Source organism: Ambystoma mexicanum, chromosome 13 (assembly GCF_040938575.1).
Source record: "Ambystoma mexicanum isolate Mex_15411 chromosome 13, UKY_AmexF1_1, whole genome shotgun sequence".
NCBI classification, from domain to species: Eukaryota; Metazoa; Chordata; class Amphibia; order Caudata; family Ambystomatidae; genus Ambystoma; species Ambystoma mexicanum.
In genome coordinates, this window is record NC_090938.1 from 99942201 (window position 1) to 99965343 (window position 23143).

Here is a 23143-nt window from a genome sequence, read left to right on the forward strand (position 1 = left end):
TGCGTAGCCATGAGAACAGGAGCAGCAGTAAACCCCGGAGATGGTGCAGTAGTCACCTGCGAACCTGATGCAGTGGCCCCAGTCTGGTCAATCCCCAGTGTTTGCGGAGCTGGAAAACTGCACAAGGTTTCGATCCTTTGATGAAGGACATTATGTGCCACGGTCATGTCTGACCGGAGTCAACACTGGTTTCAAAAGCTTTGTGAAACACCTCCGGACTGACGCAAGCCCAAAAGGAATACATGTGAATTCTCATATCTGATCCTTCCATCGGTATCTTAGAAATTTCTATTTGTCTGCTGCAGTGAGTACCGTCAGGTAGGCATCCCTGAGGTCTATCCTGACTAGCCAGTCTCCTTGCTGTAAAATGTCTCTGAGGAGGTGTATACCCTCCATCTTGAAATGCCTGTAAATGACAAAGTTGTTCATCTCCCTCAGATTTATGACCAGCCCCAGTTTGTGTCTCCCTTTTACTAAACACAAATTGCTTATGAAACTTCCTGAAGGTTCTGTCACCTGTACAATTGCTGCATTCTGTTCTAGACCTTTTATTTCTGTGTCTAGTAGTAACTTGTATGCTGCGCTCTGCACTAATGTGTTTGCTCACTTCCGCTGCACTGAAGGTGTATGAAAGTCTAAGTGAAAACCCTGTACCAAATCTGTAACCCATGCATTTGACGATATGAGATACCAGTTTTCTATGCACTGTGCTAATCTCCCGCCGGCTTCTCTTCTCTTAACATTTGCGGATGAGCTTCTGCTCTCAACTAAGTTATGCTGTTGCTGACAATCTGCTCCACCCCTTCTTCTTCCCCTCAATGGGAAGAACAGGTTAGGTTTCCGATAGTCTTGCTTCCATTGGTACCTATCATTGAACAACCTGTTGTATGTGTAGCGGCTGGCAGAGCGGCCCCTGTGTCTGCCAACCCGCCTAAAAATGTGCTTCCCGAATAACCTCTTCAGGGAGGCTTGAGCTTTATCTATGGTGGTGTAGCAGTTGGCAAACTTTAACTCTTTTATAAAAGAGTCACCAAATAACTTCCCTTAGCTGCCGCTGGTGCCTCTGACGTGGCCAGCTCGCTGAGTTTTGAGTCTATTTTTACTAGGATTGATCACCGACTCTCAGCGGTAATTGCACTGTTGGCATTACCCAAAAGGCAGATCGCTCTCTGGGCCCACCCCGTCAAGACCCCCGGTCGATGGCCTCATTCTTTTCTTTTGCTTCTTCAGCCATTTGTAAGATTTTCTCCAGTGGTCCGACTACATTGAGCATTTTGTCCTGGCATGACCGCCAGGACCTATCTTGACCCTTTTTTATGTCTGACATATCTGCCCATATATGTTACCATCCGATCATCGATTTCCGGTGTTTCTGCAATCCCTTCTGGGAGATGGGACAATGGGCACTGAGCCCCGAGTTTGTTTCTAACCTTCTTCACTAGTTTCCTCCGGAGATGCTTTTTCAGGTATGCTGCTATTTTTCGTCAGCTGTTCCCACTCGGCGAACTGTGGGTGTACAAGGGTATCCAGGTCAAAATCATCCCAGGCTTCCAATTTCATTTATGCGCCCTTCCTTTTCTTAGGAGCCTTTTTACACCCCTCTTCACTGGAGGACATTACCCCTACTTACTCCACAGAGGAATGACTCTGCTTGTCCGCCTCCTCCAACCTCTGGGGATATGTCCTGCCACTTGCTCACCTTTAGCTGGACCTCACTGCCTTTCTCTTTCCATTCCACTTTTGTGGTGTGCACGGGGGCTTTCTTCCTTCCCCCTTTCTCTCTCCAATGTCCACTCGCTCCTCTGAGGTCTTCCATACCCTGGGAGAACTTTAACCAGTCCTCCATGAGGGACAATTAGTGGGACGCCTGTCCCAAACTAGCTCCCAGAACTTTTGTATAATGTGTCCCGTACTGGGCTGGACTCTCTTTTGGCTAACTTGGCCCCTTCCTTCCTCACTGCAGCTGGACATCTTGTAATGTGGTTAATGGGCCTGCTCCCGTTAATAATTTTGTGCTGTGGGTCGATTTTAATGTTGAGTGTTTAGCCACATTGTTTTTACAGGGGACTGTGCTTGTCAACAATATATTGAATTTCTTATCACTTACCTCAGCAGGTGGTGCTGCCTCGCTCTTCCGAGCGGTTAGTCAGCTGTCTGTCTATTTCGTTCTATACACGTGTCACATGTGTTGTCAACTTCTGGTATGTGGAGGCACCACGCTCACTGCGTGTACCGATCTGATTCGCTATTACGAGTGTTTTTGACCGACTTTTGTCTGTTTCCTTCGTCACATGCTCCGCGTGGTGCTAACAGCCTCTGTTAATTGGAGGCACTATGCATACTGTGTGTACAGCGTTCTGAATTCCATGTAATGAAAATGATACACTATGAACACCGGTTCTTGTCCTCCGTCGTGCGTGCCTAACAGTCACTGAAGTCTGATCAAAAGTGCACCGGAACTAATACGTTCCAGACACGCTGCGATCTCACTTCTGTAATCGGAATGCCCACTGCTTGTCGGGTCAATCTATTGTGGTCCTCGGAGCCCTCGCTCTGACCGAAAATATATTCCCTACGCCGATAAGCTCCACCAATACCAGAGGACGCTACGCTCACGCTGCACCCCCTAGTACTCATGCAAGAAATATACCTAACTTGCTGCCCGAGCAGCAAAGAAAGATGATGTTTTAAGATGGTGGCCAGTGTTTATGGGACTAGTTATGGACTATTGGTCAGGAAGGTCACGTGTTGTTTTTAAAGGACATAATAATATAAACTACCAAAGACTCAAACTATGTTGGGGATTGTAGTTGTATACTTTGTTGTAACATGATTATTGTTGAAACTTTGCTGCTCGATAAAGTAAAGAAGTGAGATACCATAATCTGAGCCTCTGGATCTTGATATAGAATCCTTCACTCATGATTTTTGAATAACAGGCTTTATTTAGTTTTGTAATGCTATTCTTTTTGTTGCTCTTCGTGGGTTATCCCTGTTGGGTTCTTTTGAGGTGCATCCAGCGCTGGTCATTGGGCCGCTCTCCCCCCATCTGAGAGCCCGCAGCAGATATGTAGCTGGATCTCGGGATCCGGCCAGAGTCAGCCACACCATGCAAACGGCCACAAGAGGTCCTCAGCCATGACCCAGTTTATTTATTTATGCAATGTTTGTCGGATACCTGTATCCGACAAATATTGCATAAATAAATGAATATACAGGTATCTGACAAACATTGCATAAATAAATACTGCTATTAACATCACACACAATGCAGCCACCCAACTGTTTTCTGAGGGGAGCTGCAGGACCTGCGCTGGGTGTGGTTCAAGTAAAGGAAAACTTTGCTTATGGCAAACAGAAATCACTGTGTTTGAATAGTACCCAAGGGTAAAGTTTTTTTTTTTTTTTTTAAATAAAATGGAATGCAATTTGTGCGTTCAAAAAAGTATTTACTCACCAACACTGGTCACAACTATTATTCATAGCTCTCAACTCACACGCTTTTGGCGGGTGTCACCCGCCTTGTAAAAGGCTGACTCACCCGCCAAGCCTCCAGCACTCCCATTCATTTCAATGGGCGTCTCACCCGCCAAAAACAAAATCGGGTGATTTCACCTGCCTTTGTAACACAAATGGTTGAGAGCTACGTATTATCCGCATAGTTAAGTAACTCGACACCAGTGCCATGGAAGTGGTTTAAATTGGAATTGATATCTAGTTTGGACTAAAAGCAGCATGAAAGAAATAGTGCCGTTTTAAACTATTATTTTTGACATTTCCATTAATCGAGGTCAACTGCCAGCTCCGCCTCCTCTGGCACCGACTCCTCCCCCCCTAACTCCGCCCCCATCCAAGCCCTGTGGGATCCCCCACCAATTTTATTTCCATTTCCACCACTGGGTGCATCACGTTTATTGTTGAACTTGCACCGAATTTAATTACGTGTGTATGTGTACTATTTTTTAAAAGCGTGATTTTAAACATATATTGTACAGCGTATCACCCTTAGGCGTTGCATACAAAAACATTTGATAACTTTTAACACATTCTAATGTTTTTGTTACTTGTTCCTGTTCTCTGTGGTATTACACGAGGTTTGAGACCTTACAAATGGCCGCCATATTGTCTGTGATACTTGATCATAAGAGGCCCGTAGTCCTACGTCAGTTTTTGACGAACATGACGGCATAGTTTCCTGGGCACGCCCCCGGTGAAGCTTTATTTACTGGGCACTTTGAAACATTGTTTTTTTTTTATACAGCCTGCCGTTGTTTCCTGGTAGGGTATGGAGCCTTGTCTGATGTGAAAGATTTGATGAAATGCATCACTTAAGAATAAAGAAGTGATCTTTTCGCACCTTCCTGGCGAGTGCACGATCGTTTCTTGGTCGTTTCTGTAAGTACCATTTGATTTCGATGGTGCTCAGAACGGTGTTTGTGTATATATATATATATATATATATAGTGGTTGATCACTAAAACTCACACGACTTGTTACATAAACGTTCAAAATGATGTATTTTCAGACAGGAGATGTTGCTATAAATGCCAGCCGGGTTTGGGGTTTCTGTACAACCCAAGAAGTAGTTCCTGCCTGGTGTTGGGCTCTCATAACCGTGTCCAGATTGGATAAACAATATACTACTCTGGTTTTCCTTTCGTGGGGATATTGCTCTCCTTAAGGTTTTCTGAACACAACAGTCTCAGCATTGTAGCACCCATATGCCTCTTGGCTCATGTTTAAACAGGATGTTGTTGGGTTAAGCACCTATCAGAGTTGGGGTTGCCTCTTCCATGTAATGTGAATCCCTTCCTACTGACTGGTCCATGACGGTGTCTGGATGGAATAAGCAATAAGGTGTCAGGGTTATGGCAAGGTTGCTGAGGCGTCCACTTCTCATTTTTTTACGGCGGTGGATGACGCTGCCTCATCTTTTCCCCGGAGGGCAATCAATATTTTGTATTTGTATTTTGTTTATTTATAACGTGCAAACCATCAGGCCCGGGGGCATCAGGGCGCAATTTGTAAAAGCACTGCGGAGGCCCGTCTTCCTCATCGCCATTATTGTGGGATCGTCTATGAGCACACGGCCGACCTCACAGGTGCTGGGGGCTCAGCACCCTGTTGGGTTGCCGGGGTCACCTGGACTTATGCTTGTTGCAGGAAAGGACCCTGAGAGGCCACGGGGACACGGCCTGGGTGCCGGGAGCATCCTAGATGAAGGGTGCCTGAGGTGGACCAAGGGCAGCAGGCTGATCTAGATGGCCAGACCAGCAGGGACCTGCAGGATCGTGATCGCACGGTGTGGGCTGGGGAACTGACCATTGACCTTCGCTATGTGCTATTATGTCATTGTTATAACCGTATAAAGGTGTAGGCATGTTGTGAGCAGTGCAGTGTGGTGGTGTTGGGTAAACTGTTTCCATAATTTTTACTTTTTTGAAACTATAACTAGGTTTGTACTGGCATATGTAACGGTTAAACAGTCAAACATTTTAATCATGATAATGTTTTTTTTTTGTAAACTGTAGGACGTGGGTGACCCCTGAAAGCTGAGTCTGGTCTAGCCTTTGGTTTGATGTCCCGCAGATCAAGATGCCATACTTTGGATCTGAAGATGCAGTCAAGGAGCTAAAGCGATCACTAGCCAATCCCAACATCCAGGCAGACCGACTGAGATACAGAAATGTCATTCTTAAAGTGATAAGGTAAGGATCAGTTAGTATCACTGATGCTATGCTCTGAAGTGCTTCGACATGTGGCGCATTATAAAATCCAGGTAAATAAATACACCACTCAAATGTCTTTTCTACCAAGTTAAAAATATCAGTTGTCATTCGAATTAGTCCATAAAACATCAACATAAAATAAAAACACAAACAACAATTGCAATGGATGACGTAGCATAGATGCATGTGTAAACAACAACAAATTAAAGGATCCAAATGCATAAATACATTTACCAATGATTAAGTGCCATACACGAAAACAATTATTAAAGTGTTCCTATTGTGAGAAACCTAATGGTATTCTCCAATTTACTCCACCTTTATCCCAATCACCATACCCAGTTCCTCCCATCCAAGTAAGAAAAAATAAAGGAGTGTACAAACTCTCACTACCTTTCCCACAATAACTTGGACACTGACAGAGAGAAGGCAATGCAGGGAAATGGGAGGAAAGTACCCAGGCCCGGGACTCGAGATTCCCCCTTTTCTGCTATTCAAGGCGAGAATCCTCTCCTCTTTAGTCAGCGTTCAATTACCTTCATACCCCATATCCCCCTCCCCACTGGGATGAAGAAGAGTAAGCCAAGAGGAAGGAAGATTTTCCATAGGGCTCAACAGGGAACAGCTTCCTATGGAGAACTGCCATGTTGTCACCTTAATGAAGTTAGGCAGAGTCAGGCATTTCATTCTAATCATCCACATCTGAATTCACTTAACCAATATGCAGAGTATAAAAGGTGTGGTTCTAAACAGCATAGATAGCAAGGCTGGGTACTAGAGAGATTGTTCGTTCCACAACTGAGGCGAACCAGTCAACCCAAAAGGAGAGGCCAAGGGGCCGTTCGAAAAAGTAAAAACTTGAGAGAAGGCCAGACGGTAGTTTCTTGTGATTGCAAAGCTGTAAGAGTTCAAAGGAGAAAGCTGTGCGAAAGAGAAACACGCTGCTGTTGAAAGCCCAAGGTTGCCCTGTTCCTCTCCCGTATAACAGCTGAGTTGGGGTGGAAAGGAATGCTGTGGAAGAAGCCTTGAACACTATATGTAAGTCACAAACCAGAAGCGAGAAAGACATAATAATCTGGTGAGTTAACAAATACAACAAATGTCTGGTTGATGTCAGAACAAGTGAAATTGCAACCGCGGGTGAAATTGTGTCATTGGGGAAGGCTGCGCATAAGCCGAGATTGTGAATACTTCGGAAAGAGGAATGTTTATGAACTGTAAATTGCAGACAAGAAGAAGTTGAGCAAGAAGCTTGATAAGTTATTTCAGGCGATAGGCTTGAGCCCGGCTGAGGGAAGCCTATGTAAGAAACTGTGATCGTCGAAGTGGTCAGGCAGAGGTCTAGTCAAACCCTCTGCTGTTTCGAAAGCCTCCGGCTAATGTGATTGAGTTGTATTTACTTTGTGGATTGAAAACTTGGGGAAGGGGAACCCCTGCAAGTGCCGTGATTGAGAGGTCCGAGCCCGACGGAGGGAGACCTACGTGCACTGTTTGTTGAACTGTGAACTTTTTTTCTTGAACTGTGAAAGAATTTTTGAAAGCTGGAATAAGAGACTTTAACGTGGAAGGTCAGGCGGGCCTCGATCCACGTTTTTAACTGCCTTTGTTTTGAGAACCTGAGCCAGAGTGTGTCATCCTGTCTATGGGGGTTGCCTTACTCTGTGTTGTCCAACGTGGGGAGGAGAGCTGACTCAGCCATTTTGATCCTTTTTGTTATAACACTGACTTTCCTTTTTGAAAACACATTTCCCTCTGCACATTTATTGTAATGTAGTGAGGGCAGGCATTAGGTTTTCTAGTTTAAATCTTATGATTTTGAACACGACTGACTAGGACTGTTTATCTTTTATTTGATGGTAGATCGTGCTCCCATCTTTAGATATAGGTCCAGATAGGAGTTTATCCAACCCCGTTGTTCAATAAACACCCTTGAAATTGTACCTCTTCTGTTAGTGTCATACTTGTGATATCATGCCTCTTACACTATCAAATTAAGTTATTCTCCTTTGACATAATTCTTAAGTGCATTAGTTAAAACCTCAAATCCTCCCCGCTTGATGCACATAGGACAGTAATGTCAATGTTATTAAAGGTGTTTCTGCCCTTAGCATAATAGAGTGCCAGACGAAATTGTGCCAAACCTTTGTCTCTCAGGACTGCATTAATATTCTAGATATGACTTCAGTATTGTTTGGACAAAAACCACATGAAGTGTGACAGATCTTGCTTCTCAGCATTGAACATTTTACATTTCTGTAGTTGAAGAGTGGCAGATCTAGCAGCTAGCACAGATCCCAAATGTAAACCATTGATGCAAGCTATTGCGATAGGGGTTAGTCATGTGGATTCGACTAGAGGGTATATTGAACTCCAGAGTTTCTCTGTTGTCCTGGACCATATATTTAAGATGGGCTATTAGATAATTTCGCCCCTCATGCGTTAACAGCACCAGGTTGGTATAATGATGGTCAGAGTTAATGTTATGCAACAGTGACCGCACATGCTTTAACCGTGATACATCACCTGCTCTGCTTTTCTGTAGCATATTTTGGGGAAAGTGTTCTAGGACCACGTTTGGGTTTGCCCAAATACGTAACCAGTGTAACCCTAGTTCCAATATAACTTCATCTTGTCTGTATTTCATGCCCATTTCTGTATGTGCTGCGAAATTAGGTGCAGCTATTGGTAGACCCATAATTCTTTTCAGACATTTGTTCTCCACTGTTTGTAAGTCATGGGCCTTCGTGAAGCCCCATGGAGAGGCACCATAATTTACTGCAGCTTTAGTTAGCGTATATATCTTTTTCATGATATGGAAAGGCTACATTTCAAATATTTTAGTAAAATGAAAATATCTCCTAGACATTGCTTCATCCTGACTAATTGTTTTTCCTAGTGTGCCTTCAGCGTTAAAGAACTTGAAAACTGAATACCAAGGTAGTAAAAATAGGAGGTCCTTGGTATGGGGGAATCATTGCTTGTCATGACCGGTACTATCTTTTTACTCCTGCTTTTAGAGCAGACTAGTATTGCAGATTTGGTTGTGTTCACTTGCTTTTCCAGAGCATTCCCAAATGCTGTGTACCCATTATTAGTTGTAAGTATCTCAGAGTTATCGCGATTAACACGGTGTCAAACGACATTTCACCAACCCTTTGACATCTGCATTACAATCGACAAGTAGATTGTTCAAGTTATTTATGTGGATTGAAAACAGTAGGGGGGGGCAGCACGCACTCGTGCCTCGCACCAGATTTTACTGGGATCCACGAAGTGCAGAGGCCATTCCGTCATTCTTTACACAACCTTTGATATTATCTTCATTATTAACGTGAAGAACCGTTAGAATGTCTAATATGATTGTGGACAATTTAAGGAGCTGAGCCCATGCCAAGTGATTTTCTATTTACCTTCTTAAAGGCTGTGCCTGGGTCCCTAAAGGCTAGATGAATAGGTTTGTGAGTGGGCCGCCAAGAAATAGATTTAAAGCCTGATCAGCAGTACAAAATATGCCAGCACCCATTGTCATTGCACTGGCATGTAGGCTTCAAATCTCCATCGGAATCTAATCTCTTGAAGTCCTTAAAACCAAAATTAATTTGCTGATCAACAGTATTGATATTGCATGGGAAAATATTTTACAAATATTTTATTTGTGCATGCATATGCTCCAGATGTAACATTTTGTCTCTGTTTTCTTTCTCCCTGGAAGGTTCATGACTCAGGGTGTGGATGTGTCCAGTGTTTTCATGGAGTTGGTGAAGGCCAGTGCGACAGTAGACATTGTGCAGAAGAAGCTGGTGTACCTCTACATGTGCACATATGCGGCTCTGAAACCAGACCTTGCCCTCTTAGCCATTAACACCCTTTGTAAAGACTGCTCTGATCCCAACCCCATGGTCCGTGGACTGGCGCTCCGAAGCATGTGCAGTCTCAGGTTAGTAGCTTGGCCAGTAATTCTGGTGTGCATTTGTGTGTGTGTTTGACTTTTCTTCTGGCTAGGAGCCCGCTACTGTGCTATATTAAATTCTTTTTTTAAAAAAATTGATTTAGCTGAATTACATCAACCTTTCAATATTTTGAATTAATACAACTTATTTCAATTTTTTTCCTTTAATAACATGGATAATAAATTCTTACATATTACATATTAATTACATTGTCCTTTCATTCTCAATTAATTTAGAATCTTGGATAAAAAGGCCTGTTCACAGTATACTAACAGCAATCATTGTTCATGAAACGTGACAATGTGTGAATTACAATTTACAGATATTTAACAACAACGGTTGCTTGTCGAGCATATAGTCCAGCTTTGGTTGGTATTTCCAGACTCATTATGACGTCTCCGTTTCATTCTTCATTCATTTAAGACCTTAGAAGAAGGGCATTTTTACAATCCATTAACAATAATCATTGGTTATGAAACGAAACAATGTATCACTTGCAATTACAATTACAATTAACCAGTATTTGACAACAACAATTATAACAATTATCATATAGTTGCACTATATAGTTGTTTCCTGTTTTATTTAATGACCCTCTTTACGTGATGAGTCCTCATATGAGGCCACCTCAGGGATGTGACTCCGTGATATGCCCCTGTGAGACCTCTCAGTTTTGGGATGTTCCAAGAGACACTGTCCCTAGGGTTGTTTGCTTGCATGGGTAGCTGTGTGCTTACAAGACTGGTGGCAATATTGTATATCTTGGTTTGTCAATAATGAGATTCAGCAAACGGAATCCACTGAATGCCCCAGATGATTCCCCTTTGCTCAAGATTCAATATGAGTTTTACAGTTCAACCATATTCCTTTTATGGTATGGGAAACTTAGGGAAGGAGATGCCTAGACCAGATGTGGCTGGGTTCTTGATAATGTCTGATATTCCTTTTTTAAATTTATTTACAATATATACAAAAGCTAACAAGTCAACAAATTATAACTACATAAGTGAATGCCTGTAAACAAAAATTTAAAAGAAATCGTTAAACACATTCCATATTTTCTCATATGAAGACAACTTACATTTCAACTTGTGAATCAACTTCTCGGTCCTCAAAGGAAGGAGGGACCCGACCTTTCCACCCTCTGAGAATCAACCTTTTGGCCACAATGAATGCCCTAAAAATCAATTTCTTAAGGGCGGAGCTGACATCAGCCAACCCAGAATCATCACCAAGGATTACTGTCCTAAAATCCAGGACAGAGCCTCCTCCAGAAACCCTGTCACACACACTACAGACTTCATTCCAAAAATCCCTGACGCACACACAGCTCCACAGCATGTGTTCCAGCGACCAAACTTCCTGGACGCAACCCCAACACTCATCATTGTCAGTCAAGCCTCTCTTATGAAGCGTTTCAGGACACCAATATACTCGATTAAGTATCTTAATTTGCCGAGATCTTTCACTTCGATTCAGCGAACACAGGTAAACATTACCACACATGTTCTGCCAGTCATCAATATCAATCTCCGACCCAATTCTCTCACTCCAAACTCTCCGCAAATTGTCATTACCCTGGTAATGTGACACGATGAGCCTGTACAGTCTACTGGCTAGACCACCCTCCTTCCCATTTGGATCAGCCAGAAAAATATCCACATCCAAAGAATCGGACCAGTCCACCTCACCCACTGACCTCCTCAGGCGTCTATAAGCGGAGTCTGTCATATCAACAAAATTCTATCGCTCTCTCAGCTCAGCAGCAGTCAACCACCGAACATCGCTCCCCAAGTCAGAGACCTGCTTAATATCCATTAAGAACCACTCAGGCCAAAAAATTGTCCTTGAGTTATCCCTAATCCTATTCAACCAAATAGAGGCACTCTTGCACTTAAACGCATCTCAACCTAGTAACGACCAGATATCATTCCATGAGCTACGCAAAAAGGACGTTGCCAACATACCACCACCAGGAATCTTAGTATTAGTTGTCAACAAGGAGGCAGGGCCCAGTGGCCCATAGGCATTCCGCTCTGCAACCACCCAGCTGTCACCATCATCTTTCAAAAATGGAACAAAAGAATGAGCAGAAAAGGCCAAATGGTAAGCCCTAAAATTCGGTACACCCAAACCACCCAAATGGACCGGAAGCTGCAACTTCCAAAGACTAAGTCTCAGCGGTGTTCGGTCCCATAAAAATTCCTGAACCAGACTGTCTAGATCTCTCCAATAACCACTCTTAATTTTCAATGGAAGCATACTAGATACAAAGTTAATTCTGGGTGTCAAATTCATTTTCAGGGCATTGACTTTACCCCACGGGGAGAATGTCTGATATTCTTGAGTGAAAGCCACATCTGTGTTTGCTTGAGGAGTATCCTGGAAAAAGATTTGAACGTGATGACCTTCAATGATTGGGGGTTTCCGAATGTCCGAATGGATGTACTCTGGGAGACTGCTACATTAGTTTGTCTAACTCTAAAAAGAGTTCTGAAGAACAAGAAGACTGTTGACTAAAAGATGGCTGTGAGGAATCCATGCAGCTCTATCTTTACAAGACCAATTGGATGGCAAAGCTGTTCCTGTGTGTCTGGGAAGCGGACTTCTCAAGGAGCCAGCGGGAATGGAGGTGTCAGTGCTCACTGTTAGAATAGATTTTCATTTCTGGGTGAAACCTTATCCTCCTGTGAGTCTCAAAGCACGTTTTGCTGTTCTCCTGCATTTTTGACCAGTTCTCCTGAGTGAGTGGGAACCTTTTTCCACACTCACTCATTCTGTTACTCTACCCTTTTCAACCCTTTTTGTTGTCTTTCTGGAAGCATGCTTTGCTTCAACTTTTAAGGCATCACAATTTATTGCAGCACACAGCACTTTCTGTGTAGTGTTGCTGGGAGCGTTTGGCGTCCCAGTGGGGTCTGTATTTGTTTTGCTCATTGCCAGTGGGTTTGTGGTTGGGGGGTCCATTTTTGCTTAGCAAGCAGTGTCTGCCTTTGCTCTGTTCTGTTGTGTATGTGTCCTCGGGCCGTCTGGCCTCTTCTTCACCCAATTTTTCGGAGTTGTGGGATCTTGCTGGTCGGCCCCTTCCTGCGTGGCTGAGGTTTTCTTATTATTTTTGTTGTCCATTCTAGCTTCTTTGTCTTTGCTGTGGCAAGGCATGGTATTTGGGTTGTGGGTTGTATTCCTTTGAGTAGGCGTCCTCTTTGGATTGGTATATTTCCTGGTCCTTGGGGTTGTCTTCACTGTTTGTGGTTAGTTGTTGCTTGTAGTTGGTGAGGTTGCTGTTGTTGAACCGGGGGCTATAAACCCATGCAAAGACGAATCTTTGGAACTTTATAACTCTGACGGTGTCTGCTTTTCTTTCTTCTACGAGCATGGACCCTGGTCCCCCCAGACCCGCTGCCAGTGCTCAATCTGACTTTGTCCCCAGATAGGGTTGGAATCTTAAGCCTAGGCTACTGCTAAAAGATGTTGCCAGTATCAGTGTTAGTATTACATTGAATGTTGGTTAATGAATTGATTTGCTAACCCAAAGCTACCTGTGCTTCACCTAAGGTCTATCATTGAAGTGAGTACTGCAAAGGAAATTTCCAACTGTGGTTATATATATATACATATAAGTGGTCTTTGAACGCACCTACAGCCCTCCTCCTCCCTCCTAGACTAAGTCCTGTCTGCTTGACCATAGCTACCAAAACATATGGGTAGTTCAGGCCAAACCAAAGATTTGGAGCCCTCTACCCCTAAGAGTGAGTCTTCTAAAGTCCTACCACAGGTGGACTTTTGGAAAACTAACACTCACGTCCCCAATAGGACCAAATGGGCAGAAATCCCCAACACCATGTGCTCCCAGAGAAGCCTTGCTGCTCATCCATGTGCCATTGCAAGGTCTATTGTGGAAAAAAGGAAACCCCATTGTGCTGTATAGGTGCCTCACACATGCTCAATATATAAACTAACTAGAAATCTGCATGTTTGGGTTGTAACCTACGTAGTCAATTTCTGGCCTGTCCGATAACCACTGAAACATGCCCAGTACTAGACCATGCATGAACAACACAGCTGCACCATACCCCTGCTTTAAGAGTTCATTGTTCCTTTGGCTCAGCACCATCTCCTGTCGTTCTACTTGCCTGCAGCACGTGTTGCCACCAAAGACCAGCACTACCACTGGGGAACTTTGGCCTTTTCCACTTACAAAGTTTGGCAGCTTATGTTTTCTTATTGCAAATGCATGCTTACCTCTTTGAGGTCCTACCTGTACCACTGTGCCTAGGATTAACATTCCAACAAACCGCAACCTCGGGGCTATACCCGTCCTGGCCAATCGATGCCTGTTTTTTGTCTCTGTTTGTGGGTCTCACATTCGGTTGGCAAGGTACAGAACCAAGTGCATGTGGGCATTCGCGGGTACCCTTGTGACGAATCTGGACAATTTGTCTCCCCTCGCCCAGAGGGGAACACATTCTTTGCGTCTAGGGATGTGAGCTTGCTACGCAACACCTTCCCTTGGGGTCTGGGCAAGTGGGACCTCACTGAGAGTTGACTCCCTCTTGTGGACAAGGACTCCAAGTCCAAAGCACTTTGTCTGCATACATGGATGTGGAAAAAACTTTAACATATTGTGCAACACCTATATTCCATAAAGATCCTTCTTTTCATGTATTGGCTACAGGTAATGCCGAACACAACCTGAACGCCATGATCAGCAAAGAAAGACTCAGTTCTGGTTATGCCTGTGATGTGTATAAGAGAGTAAACTCTGCATCGTTGATGTCCTGGAGGGGCAAAGCCACGCTGGGCCGCAGTGCCAGTGGCAGCGAGGTGGGCGAGTGGTGAGCCGGACGCCTGGTGGTTAGCATTCTACCCGACGGAGGAACTGAGGTCGGAGAGGATGCAGAGACAGTAATATCCGTGTCTCATCTGGTGTTGCAGCCATGAACGAGTGGTGGTGGGCCAGTAGGCTGGTAACTGACGCGGAGACCAGATCGAATGAGGGAGCCCCAGACCCCGAGCTCTGCACACTTCGGATTACAGCTACAGAAACCAGTAGCCATGGGGAAGCCAACAGGGTTACGGGAGCCTGATGAACCAGATGGAAAGAATACTGTTAAAAGGTACGAATATTGTGAGTAGCATCTGTGGAAGCTATCAAGGTTACGGCAGCCTGAGAAAACTGAGTGTGCAAACACCCTATGAGAGGGGGACCGATAAAGATATGAACATTGTGAATGATCGCTGGGAAAGCTATCAAGGTTGCGGGAGCCTGAGAAACCAGAGTGTGCAAATGTCCTATGAAAGGGCAAATATTGTGAATAACGGCTGAGAAAGCGATCAATGTTTTGGGAGCTTGAGAAACCTTTCTCAATCCCCTTTCAAAGGGGATTGAGAAAGAGATATGAATACTTTGAATTAAAGCTGAGAAAGCAACAGAAGATGCAGAACTCTGATAGACCAGGGTGGACAGCCGTCCGTTCTGAAACAACTTGGGTAAAAGACAATAGCCTGTATGAGGATCAATGGACTTTGGGAGAAACCCAACACTTTGAAGGAAAGAAGTGTTTTATTTATTTTTTTGATGACAAGAAATGGAGGAATGGAAATGTTCACAAGAAGAGGCAGTTTTCTTTAACAGGAAAAAGTGAAACCTTACTTGAAATAAGGACTGGGAAGAATATCCTGTGGTGACAAGGAACTTTGAAAGCCAGGAACAAACCAAATATAAACTGGGCCAGGCAGACGTCCTGTAGAGGCTATTGTACCAATAATCCACTTCCATTAAGTTAGATGCCTTTCCTACGGTGTTAGGGACAATTAGGTGGATAGGATTCGGACCGGAGAGCTTTATTTTGCACTTTAAAGCACACCATTAGCTTTTGTTTTGTTAGGTAGGGAGAACTTCCTCATAGCGATACGGCTAGGTAAGCATTTTGGTTGTTTTCTTTTTAATAAAACCTCTTGAGGATGACCTCTAATCGTCTTGAGTCCTTCTTCTGGTTCACCACATACTGCATTCCAGGGTCATGACCCGAGGACACTAAAGGGCTCTCCATTGCTAAGGTTACACAACATAAGGCTGCACATCAAACCTTTCCCAATGTAGGGCCTTTCATACCTGTGATCAGGCCTTACCCCAAAATATGGGACGTGAAAGAAAAGTGCCATGTTGACTTTCGAACTAAACGGATCGCCTTAAACGCTGCTTAGAGTGGTCTGTTTGCATTCCACAACTGTTTCTGATGTTTCAATGAAATTGCTTCTTGTATATAAAGATGCACTCTGTCCAAAGACCTGAAATGCTCTACGTTCTCACAATCGCTCCACCCTGCACCAGACTCTTAGCCACCATAACCCAATTCCATCGTCCAGTTAATGTAACCACACTGGCTCCATGTTATATGTTTGTTTATAGTAATATCTGACACCCATTAAACATGCAGGACAGGAACTCTGTAATTGTACAGCTTTTGTATTGGGCAAAAAAAGTAGCAAATACTCTGCACAATTCATGCTATCGATTGCCATTTTTCACCAACTCCCTAAGTATTTCTTTCATTTATGTTTGTTCAATGCAAAATCATAACATTTTATTGGAGGAGTTGTAAATCGGTGAACTTATATTGTTATCCTCATATTCACTTGTACCATATTGAGTAATATTTGATATTGGAGCACATATCAGCGAACGGTTTAATCTTGTTGGCCTCTGATGTAACTGTCTTGTAAATAAATTGGAATTGGCCACACTAATTGTACCTTTTATGACACATATGTTGGCAATTGTTTTGGCTCTCTCAGGCACCATCTCTAGCCTTGAAGGAAGATGCTACTGCTCTGTCTCAGGTGGTACCAGCCTCAGTATGCATATGACAGTAACTGCAAAAACATGACTTTAAATGCCTCCCCTTTTTAAAATGCCACATAATTATCATCTGGGCTTTTAAGGGCCATTTACTGTTTCAGTTACTTAAACAGTACTGCATGTGCTCTGTAGTACTTTCTATGTACACCCTTGTGGTGAGTATGCCTATTCAATATTAGGTGGCATTTTAAAAATAAGTGTTATTTAAAGTACAAAATGTTTTAATTTTGTTATCAACATACTCCTTATGAGGCCTTAGGTGGCAAGTCGCTCTGCGTTTAACGTTTTGACTGGCATTCTTTAAGAAATGTCCAAAACTACACTCTGCCCAAACTCATCCTCCCAGCAGATTCTGAATAATATTGTTCTCCCCATTTGCAGGTGCTACGCATCCCCCAAATATTTTTAATTGTTCATGTAGGTATGTCCCACTCACTGGTCTGCCAGCTACGTTGTGGTACATTGCAAACTGCTATCCTTTTTAAAAAAATGTATTATTTGAATGTCCTCGAAGGCCTTCATGGAAAGAAAAAGAAAAGATGACTTTGCTACGTCTATGTGCCATCAATGGACCCAGAGAGTCAATTCTCTGTCATCTGCCATGACCCATAATATGTCACGTGAAATTCCTTGGAAAATTGTACATTGCCCAAATTCTCTCTTGGTTATATTGTTTTAGGCTACTTTCCTTTTTCAAAATGTGTTGACTCTTGTTTGGGTGTGTTACGAAGTTCCCTTCCTGACCTTGGTTATGGATAGTGAACAGCGGCAACGCGCTGGTCTTGGAAGCAAGACCATGCAGAGCTACAGAGATTCGAATCCCAGAACTGCGCTTAGAAACCGAACTCGGGTACGGTATGGTACCTTATAAAAAACTATTGAATAAACAATAAAATCAAATGAATTAAATAGCAGGGTAGCCAAGGAGCCCGGGTGCAGCCAAACATCATACGGTGCTGGAAGTGCGACGGTGTGGGGATGATGCCCTGAATACTGCACCTTGCTATGGTTGGGAGCCGGGGCAGGCCCCTGGGGCCATTGCATTCTGCTGTCTCTTTAAGGGATTCTCGGTTTATGTCCTGTAAAAACACTAGAACATCTTCTTTGGGCATATGACATGCTGCTTGATGTTTTTGTACATGTACCACACACAGAACAAACATCAACTGGTGTCCAATCCACTAGGCGATACTACCAGTAGACTGGACCATACCCCAACGTCTCAGGAAGTCTCCCCCAGACTGGTACCAAACTGCCCTTGCCCCATAGCAAGCAGGAACATCAGACTTGGCCCTAGATTAGGCAAATCGTATACAATACCACCTGGCCTACCCCCCACCAGTAGTCTACCACAGAGGCTAAAAAAAAGACCTACCCAAAACCCACAAAGTCCGTACAAAAGCCAGACCGACAATCTCTACCCATGTCATCAATGACCAAAGTAATAATCCTACATCTATCAGTGGTGCACTGATCAATACCAGATCCTTGGTTGCACATGCAGCTGACATTGCTGTCCTAATTATTGATAAGAAATTGGACTTCCTAGAAATAACTGAGACCTGGCTGCATGCTGCTGCAGGCCCCTCTTTCCTTATTGCTACTCCGGACAACTACACTGTCCTAAGATCCGACAGAGAATCATCTAAAGGTGGCGGAATTGCCTTTATCGCCAAATTGAATTTGGGAATAATCCTGCACTCTCCTACCAACTCATGTGAATTGATGTCAGTTAAACGTCCCCTCAATAACTTACACACTATAACATTGTACCTGATCTACAGTCATCCTGGACCCATAGGCTCCTTTGAGGAAGATATCATCACTCTACTCTCCACCAATACTAAACCCTCCTCACAAATCCTAATATTAGGTGATTTCGATTTAGGTCTCAACCACCCCAACGACCAACCTGCCATGAATCTGGTGAACTCCTTGACTGAGCTAGGCCTCACACAGAGTTCTTCACCCTATGCATGAAAAAGAAAGAACCCTAGATTGGGTCGCTGACCTTAATTTCGTATCTACCATTACCTCCGTTGAACTATACCCCTGGACTGACCACTCCCTACTTACCTTTACTATCCTAGACAGTACACCTCAGGATAAACAAAACCTTATTGCTCCGCCCATCCAGACCCGAAATAAAAGGAACATCACAGTGGACAATCTCAAACCTCTTCTCCAACCCCTGCTTAATCCCTTACCTGCCTCCTGCGATCCAGCAGAACTAGTGGATCTCAACAATAATACTATCACTATAGCTCTAGACAAAATTGCACCTCTTAAACAGCATGAAAGCAAACCTAAAGCACACTTGAACACCTGGTTTATGCTCAAACTCAAATCCCTATGAAATGAAAAAAGGAAACGGGAAACTATTTGGAAAAATAACCCCATCCCAGCCAATAAAGATAAACTACTCAAAATCACAGCTAACTACAAAACATGCCCGGATTGATAAAGCCAGTTCTAGTACCAGAGAACTCTTTACCATATTAAGATAACTGCATCAAAGACAAGACTTGGTGCACCAAGATCCAAGATGCACTAGCTAACAAGATATCTCTACTCCAAAACAAAATAGCTACCAAAAAACCAACCTTCCAACTCCAGAAACTCAAGAACACACCTCAAAATCTTGTCCTAACCCTCCTCAACGGTTTAAACGTACCCAAGTATCCACCTGAGAAGTGAAAACATCATATCTTCACTAAAACCATCTAATTGCCAAGGAGACTCCTGCCATGCATCAACTATTAAAGAAGCTGCCCGTGAACTAGCCCCCTTTATCGCCACGCTTATCAATTCATCCTTCCGCACATGTACTGTCCCCACCAATCTAAACAATTCATGGGTACTCCTGCTTCTGAAGAAACCCTCTCTAGACCCGAGTGTATCTACCAACTTTAGACCCATAACAATAGTCCCCTTTCTATTAAAGATCATCGATAAAGTAGCCTATATCCAGATACAGTCTTACTTAGAAACCAATAATCTATTAGGACTCCGAAAATCTGGCTTCAGAACCCAACATGGCACTGAAACAGCCCTGATTGACCTGAAGATCCAGATTGATGACCTGAAAGACAAAGGAAAAACTGCCCTCTTGCTTCCGCTGGATTTTTTGCCCGCTTTTGACTTGGTCGATCAGAAGTACCTATCATCAGCGGCCCATTTCTCAGTAGAAGGAACAGCATTGATCCAATCTTTCCTAAGCAGTAGATCAATGAGTTTTTCATCATTGGCAGAAGCTGATCCCATCCCCATAACTTGCAGAGTCCCACAAGGATCATGTGTTTCGCCCACCATGTATAATGTATTTACCAAACCATTGTTTGATGACCTAGACTATCTGGGTGTCACCTACACTAACTATGCAGATGATACCCAGATCCTCATACCTCTGACTGGCGACTATGAGAAGGATCAAGCTCTGGTGAACAAAATCTATCATCATTCAGGCTTGGATGGCCACACATAGTCTGTGTCTGAATGATGAGAAGACTGAGTTGCTACTCCTAGCCACTCTCTCCAACCAGTAGAAATTGGGCAATCAATACCTCTCTTTCAACATTGATGGCAATGATATCAAGGTGGCTAAAGAGGTAAAAACCCTGGGTTCCTATTTAGACTCCTCTCTGAGCCTGCGTAAACATGTGCGACGGCTTCGGCGACAGGTTACACCTGTAAACTGATCCACTCCTGTAAACAGTTTCTCTCTACAGAAAGCTGCATTACGCTGACTAGAGCTCTAATTCTTTCTAAAACCACTATTGTAATGCATTGTACATTGGAGCCAACAAATACATCATCAGTAAACTCCAGATTCTTCAGAACAATGCACTTGGAACAGCCCTAGGTATCTCCAGAAGACAACACATTTCAGTGTTCAGACAGGACAACAAGTGGTTATCCATCAAGGACAGAATTCAACTCAAAACAGCCTCCCTGCCTCACAAATGCCTCAATAACACAGCCCCCCAGTACCTTACCGAAAAATTCCTCAGGAACAATCCCTGTCGACCTACTAGATCTACTATTTCAGGTTGCCTTAGAGTCCCCAGGTTCAAACTGAAGAAAGCAGGTGGCACTATCTTTCCTGTCATGGCTGCCCAACTTTGGAACTCCCTTCCCACCACCACCTTAAGAATTGACCAGTCCTTCCACAAATTTAGGAAAAACCATCAAACCTCGGCTCGCATCCAAAGACCTCCTACCCTGTAGGTATCCACAAACAGCAAATAGATCCTGCGCCATCTCTGTATCCCTGTAAATTACTGTATATTAACTGTCAACAATTGCTCTTGCCGTTTATTATACTGTATTGTATTGTATCCTGCAATCCTTTTGTATTGCAACTAAAACTGCATATTCTTGTAATGCGCCCAGATAGCTACGGGTGAAGAGCGCTTTATAAATAAACAAACCAACCTTTGGAAAGGCACAAGTAGACCGAGGAGGGAGTGGGCGGGATTAGCGTCCAGCTCCTTGTGATACCTGCCGGGCACACGCTGCTTTTTGGAGCACGGTCCGCATCATTTCAGGAAGCAAGTGGGAAACGCATGTGAGCAGCAGTAGTTCTCTCTGCATGAGGCTGGCAGCAGTTTCAGCATCCAAAGTGGAAGACAGCCCACTTAATACATTGGTCCACCATGCCTCAGTGCCAAGTCACGCACAATTGAATGCACATGAGGAAGTTCTAGCTGTAACAATGTCCAGCCCAAACTCAAGCCCCCAACTAAGAGGCACACAGGTGAATGCTTTTTCTGAATTACGGCCCTAGTCGAGGCTCAGACCCAAATATAAAGGGGGGCGGCAGACCTATTGGTGTGGGTGTTTGGAGAATGAAGAGTGCATTTGAAGATGGCTGCAGAAGAGAGAGAGAGGTAGAAATGGAGAGACGAGGGGGCCAGCGCCGTGTGGGTGGAGAAGAGGATAGTCAGTAAGAGGAAGGAGGAGCTACAACTGAAGTAACAGGGTGGTTGGAGAAGGTGGAGAGGAGAGGGAAAGAGTAAGGCGATTGGGGTAAGATCAAGTGGGGCACTGATGACAGGATTAAGGCCCAGGTTTGACCTCCAGCACAGATCCAGCTCTTGACTGCAGGGATCAGACTTGAGACCCAGGGGGATGGTCTCGCACCCTTGCAAGCATCGAAGAAGGAACCAGCAAAGTAGGAACAACAAGTGTGGGGACACATCAACCCTGAACCTGAGAGTGACCCAAGAGAGACCCAAGAAATCAAGAATGGAATTTACAAACTGCCAAATTGAAGTATACTGGCCATGCTGTATACTGTTTGGAGTTTCATTGAGTTTTCCTTTTACCAATCTTGTAAATACACCAAGCCCTTTATGGCTGTATGTCTGGTGTTATGCTTTTTGTTGGGTCCACTTAGCTTCATCACAGGGTATATTTCCAGTGTTTTAAAAATAAGTTCCTTTTGCTACCAAATCATGGATACCAGAGTTCCCAGCAACACGCCCTCCTCCTCCTCACAGTTGTCTGTCGCCTCTTTCCCTTTGAAACCCATTTCCGTGATTAGGTACTCACTCAGCACCACATATGAAATGTCACCCGAGATCCAGACTCCAGCCCTTGCACTGTCCCAGACACACCGAAGCATACCACAAACTTGCCATTCTAATCATTGCACCACAAGATGCTCCATTTGAAGACCTTTTTCCTTTTTGTAAATAAATGGTTCAGAGCAGAGGCTTAGAGTGTTTGTTGGGAATCACAGTCCGAAATCTAGTGGGTTATTTGTCATGGAGACAGTTGTGTCCTGTGTTGGATGATTTCACATGGATATTGGAGGTAAGGTGCCCCGCCTGTGGAGTGGGAACCAGAGTTCTGATGCACAAGCCCTTTCTGAAGGTTGAAGGTTTCAAGTTGTCCATTTGTAATATGCCTACAGTTTGTTTATGCTCACCTTTTGCCCGTTGTTGCGCCTGCCACACCCACTGTTACATGTACTCCGATAAAATGGCCTATACAGAATGCATGGATATTCTGGAAATTATTTCCCAGCATGGCGTTCTAGCTGTTTTTAATCATTCTTGTTCATTGTACTGGCATTTATTTGGCATGTTTAGACTGAAAGGTATCCTTTTTAAAATGTTTTCTTCCTAGAATGCCTGGCATACAGGAATATATCCAGCAGCCTATTTTAAGCGGTCTGCAAGACAAAGCATCATACGTGAGGCGAGTTGCTGTCCTGGGCTGCGCCAAAATGCATGCACAGCAATCGGACCTGGAGTTGGGTAGGTCTACCGGTTTAGATTCATTGATATGCATAGGCCGTAGTCGTTGTCGAGTTGATGGTCATAGCAGACACGCATCACATTGCCTGGACCTCCATTGATGGGCTATACCATCTCAATGCCATTTCAACCCATAGGAACTCGCCAAGAAGCCTGGTTCAACACTGTCGAGTCACCCAAGGACAAGATGAAGGCATTGATAGTTGTGCTGCCCATCTGGCATAGGTTTAGGGCCCTGGAAACATTTAAGATCCCACTCTACTTCGTAAAAGAAATATCCTTTGGACCTAAACATTGTTGCAGAGACTATTGCCTGGCTACCCCTTTCTTCAGACTGAG

General features: G+C 43.9%; 1 protein-coding gene across 2 annotated transcripts in view; it reads left to right on the forward strand.

Annotated features, from left to right (window-relative positions):
• Positions 1–4187: 4187 nt before the first annotated feature.
• The window catches only part of AP4B1 (adaptor related protein complex 4 subunit beta 1), a 92738-nt gene continuing 73782 nt past the window's right edge, over positions 4188–23143 (forward strand). The window contains exons 1-4 of one of the 2 annotated variants that reach the window (XM_069633368.1): positions 4188–4395; positions 5532–5708; positions 9442–9666; positions 22674–22804. In XM_069633368.1, the coding sequence (XP_069489469.1) occupies positions 5596–5708; positions 9442–9666; positions 22674–22804 (469 nt within the window). In that variant the 5' untranslated portion in view covers positions 4188–4395; positions 5532–5595. The remainder of the gene's footprint in view (positions 4396–5531; positions 5709–9441; positions 9667–22673; positions 22805–23143) is intronic. The other variant, XM_069633369.1, reaches the window with a different exon arrangement.